This window comes from Rhopilema esculentum, chromosome 3, assembly GCF_057945365.1.
Source record: "Rhopilema esculentum isolate cy_ngs chromosome 3, ASM5794536v1, whole genome shotgun sequence".
Taxonomy (NCBI): Eukaryota; Metazoa; Cnidaria; class Scyphozoa; order Rhizostomeae; family Rhizostomatidae; genus Rhopilema; species Rhopilema esculentum.
The window spans coordinates 8,701,177-8,708,873 of NC_142817.1; the positions used below are offsets into that span (position 1 = coordinate 8,701,177).

Consider the following 7,697-nt stretch of genomic DNA (forward strand, 5'->3'; position numbering starts at 1 on the left):
TTTAAACAAAAACAAGTAAGAAGTTATCCGTTTTTGCGTTTTGTTCCCACTGACGTACTTGAAAAACAGATTAAAAACGGTTCTGTGAGTGGATCAGTAAGCAACCTGTTATGTGGGTTAATTGAAACGCCAAACCCGGAAAACTTTTGATCCACTCAACAACAACAGCGTTATACAGAGAAATTCAGGGACATTGTTGTAAATACTGATATCTCTAACAACTCCACGTGCATAATTATCTACATCTGGTTTACCTGAGGTGTAGAGGAGCGGAGAATACATTTGAGTCTGGATAAATTTAAACCCAGCTTGGTGGAAACGACCAAAAACGGATTAAAACGAGTTTAAAGCAAACTGTCGTTTTTATTGTCTCACCTTAAAAACGGATACATTCTATCCCGATTTGTTTTAGCCCGGGCTAGTGGAAAGGCTGCCTAGGCCTAGCCGGTTCTTTGTCATTTAAAGACCTTATTTTTCCATTCAGGCGATGTTCAGATAGAGGGCACTCCAGCTGGAAACACAGCAGTTGTAAACTACATCCATAGCAATATAGGTATGTATTCATTTAAGCAAATATGGCGATCTATAATACATACCACTCATGGGAGGATACTAAATGATGTGATTGATCCTTCAGCCGTCGCAGGGGTTGACATCCACCACAACGAGTCATCAGCTGGGAGTCTAGCTTTTGTTCACAATAACAAACAATACAGGTCTGAAAAACGAAGAGGCTGATGAAGCCATGCTCTCTCCAATATTTATCTAAATGCAACTTTGCTCATTTTTTGTTTCAACATTTTTAATTTTCATTTGTTGATGCTTGGTTTGGTCCCCCTCTCCTTTCCCAAAAAAATATCCGTTTGCCCTAAAATGCCCCTTGGACAGGAGGGGCAACAAGCCTAGTTCGCCAACTGAAGTTGCAGGCTGCTCGACTGCTATGCTTTGTTTTACTTATATTCCAGTTGTTTTGCCTAGAGCAAATAGCAAAACATGGAGAAAATGAAATAAATAATTATAAATTCTTTTACATTTATGTCATTTTAAATATTGCCCATTAATATGGACGTTAAGCAGCAGAAGGAAGATAGGATTAACTAGAAAAAATAAATGAGAAAGGATTACAATCTACCATCCATATTAAACAACTAAAATTATAGCACTTGAAGTATAAACATCTCTGAACAATCTAAATCCTATAAAGGAATATTTTTCGACAAAACTAACGAGTCATAGCCTTTCTATACAAAATCCCTTTGTGATACAAGGGATTATAAATACAAATTATGGCCTCATATCACTCAGTTTCCAAGAGCCGAAAATCTGAAAATCATTTCCAGATGAAATCAAAACAGCCCAAAGAAATCGAAAAGCTTACGAAAACTTGGATAACTTATGTAGATAGATTCGTTTCATTTAGCAGTTTTGGCATCTATCTACATAAGCACGAAAAAACCACTATTGTGTAGACAAAAGGAGTTCCTTTTCACCTATTGGTAACATTCTCCATAGGCAAGTGGCACTGATTGGGCAACCTCAACAGTTATGTGCTCGCGTTTCTGATTGGCCTATTTCAATCCACCACTGGGTATATATATTTCCTAACGTAGAGTTTTCGATCAATGTTCTGACGTTTTATACCCTGAAGAGTGTCAGACGGAAAGCTTTAGTATAATCAAATGTTTGCATTTTTAAAAGCCATTTTTAAAGGACTTATGCCACCTATTTTCGCGCCAAATTTTTTCATCTTGATACTTGTAAGTAAAAGCTATCTGAACATGCTTGCAAAATATTGCCACGATTTTGGGTTTGTAAGACCCCCAAAATAGCTATTTATATTTTAGCGGGAAACGTATCACGTGATGCTGTGACGTAGAAGTTGACAACCTGACATTGAAAGAATTGCCCTTAGACCAGTTGCTGTAATAGAGTTCTAAAGTGATGAAGTCACAAAAATCTTTTTTTAGAATTTTTTAATTTGGATCCCATAACCTGAAAAAGCATCATGAAATACCTCTGAATTTGCAAAATCAGGCAAGTGTATTACGAAATGGCAGAGATATGGCCACATGTTTATTGGTTCTCTCTCCATCAAACCTCTGTATTTTGGTCTCTGTTCATAACTTTATGAACAGAGCCAAAATAACAGTGATTCGTTAGCAAACTTCAAATCTTTAATGGGCCATATCTCAACCGATTTTGGACATATTTGGCCAATTTTGCGTATTTGAAAGTATTTCATGGTGATCTTTTACGCTATGTGGTTAAAATTCAAAAATTCTAAAAAAGGTTTTTGGTGACGTCACACTTTAAAACTCTATGGGGAGCATTGCCCCTGAGAGAACAAATTATTGAATGATGTTTTTCTGGGATAGTTCTGGGCGTAGATTTTGAATCTGGATGTTGATCGGGCGTGCGTGGAGGTGTTTTCAAGATATGGGGAGGGGGGGTCGAACGAGAAATTTCATGTCCCTGTATAAATCGTTTTTGCAAGGAAAATACGAGATAGCAATGTCTGAAGCAGTGCATTTGCAAGTATATCCAATGAATTTCTATGGAAAAACAAAAAAATATGTCTTCCCGACTTTTTTTTTGGGGGGGGGGGGGGCATAGGGATACTTCGTGGCATATAACAGTTGGCTTCCTGGCGAGGGGGCTCTCGGAAATCTTTTGATTTAGGAACTTTTTCATCAAAACGGGTCAACTGTTTAGTTAAAATTTTATAATTCATTCAAAGTAAGAAATCTTTGTAAGTTAAGGAATCATACCTTTATATTGTAATACCGCCACTCCAAGCGCTAAGCCTCGCTCTTACCTGCCTCGTTTGCGCATTTCCTTCGCCCCATTCATTCACTCTCCCAGCGTTAGTCATACTTGTTTGTGCATACTCTTTTGCGTCGACTTGCATCGCACTCTTTGTTGCATTGCGTATACTAGTAGGAACACTGTCACTAAGGAAACCCACCCTCTATTATAGTATTATTTTAAGAACTACACTATGGATTGACTCAGCTTATATATATATGTATCTAGACACATTCCTATTGTTTTTCTAGCTTGTTTTTCCTCTTATGTAGACACCTAAGATTAGCACATTTACATCTTTTATTTGTACAAGGAACTAGTTTAACATATATATATCGTTCTCTACGAATCCTGAGTTAGTGAAGAGTTAGAGCTAGCATTGTGAGCACGTACACTTCGCTCTTGTGAAAGGCTTAGTGGTACAAGTCGTACAACGATATACGTTTGAGAAAACTATATCTATGTTTATTTGTTGTGTCATTCTGAAGTTTTGCCGAACATTTAGCTCGGAACCTGCCGTATTTAGAAACCAATTTACAATATGCTGCCTACGAATGCACCCAGACAGTACGGGCTTCAGCACTGTCGGAGTGGTAAAATTTAACCAGCACAAATTTTCCAAGGAATGCGGAATACAGGGATCGTGCAAGTAAAACGCGAAACAAAGGCTTTTGCGTCGAAAAATTCGGGCTTTCGGTAGATATTTGACAAATGTTCAATGTGTCGGAAGCGGAAGCCCATCCAAGATGTCGTCTTGTCGGAAAATCGTAGAACCGAGCCCAGCCAAATGGTCGAACAGGGAATTCAAGCCACGTTTCTCCTTCGCAGAAGAAAAGCAGGGACCTGGTTCTCCTGATTAAACCCCCATTTTACCCCATTTACTATCACAATTCATAATCGAAATTTGCCCGCCAAAAGTGGTACTCCCCGCCATTTCCGTCTGGTCTAAATGGGAACATTTCGTGGAATCCTCGAGTTAATGCACAACCTTTTCTAGCAGAAAATTAACTGCCTTATGCAAGCCATAAAAGTGCTAAATGTTTGTCTAAACTAAACTAGTGTTTTCCACTATTGTAACAACTAAACTTAAATAAATCATTGAATACAATGCAATTATTACCGAGTACTAAGTGTCATTGAGTTTTTGATTTATGTTTTTACAATATTGATATCCTGAATAAAAAACTATCTTATTTTACCAGATACTTTTAATGAAGTGCCACATTGCTGGGAGCCGATGCCCAAGGACATTCATGGCAAGGAGTGCCCGTATCACAAGGTAGAGCTGCAGCATGTAAGCAAAGAATTTCAGGAGGTTGAGCAGGAAGTGAAGTTGAGGTCCAAAGGGAGAGTGGAAACAATCAGAAAATTGTGGCGAATTCAAAACCCTACTCTTTATAAGCACTATCAATTGAGAAAGAAGGCGATGGACACGGCAAACGGGTCTAGGAATAATGAACGGAATTTATTCCATGGGACCACTAAAGAAAATTTAGAACAAATCAACCATCATGGATTTAATCGGAGTTATGCTGGAAAACACGGTAAAAATTGCAACAGTTCTATAGTTCGAAACTAGACACAGAAATATTTTTTGAGCGAGGATTGGAAAAAGGGATGTTGTGTTTCCTCTATCCTTCTCCTCCTCCGCATTTACTCATCCTTTGCCACCGCAGCCATCTGCAATACTATATCCCCGGTTGCACACGGCTCTGGTAACCAGGGTAAGCATAGCGGTCAAATCTTTGATTGGCTGAGAGCTCTGTTCGCTACCATGTTCTAAGCCAATCAGCACACAGGATTCTCACAACAAAATCGCTTCGCAGCTAGAATAAGGCTCATTTGCGCCATTTCAGCGTGTTTTTACCACATTGTCTACAAAAAACATTGCAAAGCAAATTTCCACCTTATATTTTGTCCAGTTCGTCATCACGCGTTGCTATTTAACCTATATTGGCGCCACTGTTCGATCGCAAAGAATAATATAAAAAAACACCTTGCAAATGATCGATAAATTTCGTGTCGAGATTCAGGTAAATTACATTTTTACCTCTCCCCACCCAAAGCGCTTTAGACATTTCACATTTAGACAAAATCAATTGTATACTTACCTTAACCCTAGGAATGGTTCATAATCCCGTCATAGATGCACTCACTGTTCAGCCTTTGATTCTGTTCCGAAAAGCGGAATGCTCAGGGGTTGTGTTCACACGGGAACGCTTCAAATGACATTTTTTCATTTTTTTTTTATAATATAATATTTTTATAATATTTATACAGGTTAAAGGTTCATACATAAGAGCTAATAACTATGTTAAAATACTAGTAACAAAAGAAATTTACCAATCAAACCTAATTTACAAATTTTTCCGTTCACGTTCGTTCCGTTCCAAAAAGTGGAACGATAAAATAAGTGATACGAAAAGTGGAACGGTACGCAATCGTTCCGTTCCGTTCCGTTCCCGTGTGAACGCGCAGAACTGGTCCTGAAAATAGAACGATAAGAGTTTTGCCCTTGGCGCATGCGTCTGTGTTGTGGTAGTTGTGGTTACTTGGGGCTATGATGGACTGGTAGTCTTTCATCACCTCGAGAAGCAGCTGAATCTCGTCGTCAGTCCATTTAAAAGATTCAACACCATTCTGCAAACATTGAAATTCCTTCCTTTTAGGGTTGGCTTCCATTTTCCCACGAGCTTGCTTATTTTGTATTCTCCATTTATTCAAATTGTTTAAAAAATTCAGAGATAGCTCAGAGATAAATCGAAATGATGAAATCTATCTCTCCATTATGGACATGCGCATTAAAAATCATTTGCTTATTTTGGCGCGCAAATGGCAGAACGGAACGATTGCGTTCCCGTCTGAACATAAACAAAAATCGATACGCAATCGTTCCGTTACCGTGTGAACAGTATACTTTTCCGTTCCAGAAACTGGAACAAAAATGGAACGGAACGATTGCGTTCCCGTGTGAACAGGGCCTTAGCTTTCGAATCTGAATGTTGATCGAATGAATGTTCGAGAGGCTTTTTCGAATTACGGGGGGTTAAAAGTCTTTCAGGGAGGGTGTTTTTTGTTTTGCTTTAAATTTCGTTCATGTAGACGCAAGCACTACTAAAAACAATTATATCAATAATACGTTTGAAAAAGTGAGTTTTTTGTTACTATATGGGCCAATTGCGATGATTAGGGAGGAGATAAGTTAAAAAAAATTCGAGATGGCATCACTCCTATTCTAAATAGTCCAGTGAGAATTCGTAATTTTCTTCAATCTCTTTACATTCTTATATCTAACCTATATATTTTAATCGCCATTTTCGTCAGGAATCAAAATCGCCAAATTTGATCATTTTAGTCTGGTATGGTTCAAATTGGGGCCATATTTGTGTCAACAAATATTTGAGTTAACGTTTGCATCTTTTCGTAGCAGCTGCATATGGAAATGGAAACTATTTCGCCGTTAATGCTGGATATTCGGTAGGGTACGCCCAGCCCAGCCAAGATGGATACAGATACATGTATATTGTCAAGGTTCTTGTCGGTGAATATACGCAAGGAAAAAGCGGTTTAAAGGTAGCACCGTGTAAAGGACAGGGAACCGAGCTGTATGACTCAGTCGTTAACGATGTAGCCAATCCGTCAATTTTTGTGGTGTTTCCAGACAACCAGATGTACCCAGAGTACCTAATTCAATTCAAGTAAAATTTGACTGGGATTCGTATTATGAAGGTAGTTATTAAAAGGACACTTTTATTATATCTTTAATGTGAGACACAGTTCCAAGTTAGAGATAGATGATTTTGATGATAATATTTTGCCTTTTTTGGAACTTACATTTTCCCCCGTTGACTGTTTTTTTCACACATATTATTAAAGTAGTATCAAAGTATTAGAGTTTTTTCATACTTCTGCTATCATGCTTGCTGCCACCCAGTTTGAATAGTATGGCCGGTTTCGACAAGATTTCGGGCGCACCAACAGCCCGCACCTCAGGTGCGGGTGCGGCGGCACTATCAACTCCATGCCAAGTGCCCTGGCACTATCAACTTCTCAGATTTAATTAAATGTTTCTAGTTTTCAGGTGTGCCCTGCCCTCGGCGTTTCCATGACTGCATCTTGGTTGCGCATTTGCCTTGCTCTGCATACGGGTTTGTCCCAGACGCGTTTGTCCCAGTGAGTTCAAAAGGAGAAACATTTAGTTATTAATCACCCCGTTTTTCAAACCTAAGAATCCCCCACCCAAAACGCCATTTCTACAAATGCAAAAATATCTACAAAGGCAAATTGTATTAATTTCACTACTAGTAAGTGCCAGCAAATTAGAACTTGTTATTTGAGAACAAAGACACTTTTTTTAATAAAGATGCTCGCATAAATAAGAATAAAATTGAAAGTGCTTGAAAGTTATTGGTTTTTCTAATTATTCAGTTTTTAGCACAAAATTTAATACCGAAAGGAAGAAAATCTGGAGAAGCGCCCCCTAGCCATCATTTTACAAAATGTGTGTCGTCTAATTAACAGCCATTTGTTATTTTTGGTTTATTTTTTATTGTTATTTTTGCCTCTTATTTGTGTCTCTTATTTTCGAGTTTTCCTGTGCCTCAAGGCAGTTTGACAGACAAACGATCGGTTTTGACCAGGACCAAGCAGAAACTGGTAGTCACGTACCACAGCACTCCCATTGCATCACCACAGTGCTCTCACAGCGCTCCCACATCACTCCCACATCACTCCCACATCACTCCCACAGCACTCCCACTGCACTCCCACTGCACTCCCACATCACTCCCACAGCACTCCCACTGCACTCCCACTGCACTCCCACATCACTCCCACAGCACTCCCACAGCACTCCCACTGCACTCCCACTGCACTCCCACTGCACCACCACA

At 39.0% G+C, this 7,697-nt stretch overlaps 1 protein-coding gene across 6 annotated transcripts in view; it reads left to right on the top strand.

Annotated features, from left to right (window-relative positions):
- Window positions 1-7,373, top strand: part of LOC135692660 (uncharacterized) — a 38,417-nt gene extending 31,044 nt beyond the window's left edge. For 5 of the 6 annotated variants that reach the window (XM_065210889.2, XM_089111391.1, XM_089111389.1 and 2 more), the window contains 3 exons: window positions 485-553; window positions 4,008-4,349; window positions 6,233-7,373. In XM_065210889.2, the coding sequence (XP_065066961.2) occupies window positions 485-553; window positions 4,008-4,349; window positions 6,233-6,507 (686 nt within the window). In that variant the 3' untranslated portion in view covers window positions 6,508-7,373. The remainder of the gene's footprint in view (window positions 1-484; window positions 554-4,007; window positions 4,350-6,232) is intronic. The other variant, XM_089111382.1, reaches the window with a different exon arrangement.
- The last annotated feature ends 324 nt before the right edge of the window (window positions 7,374-7,697 follow it).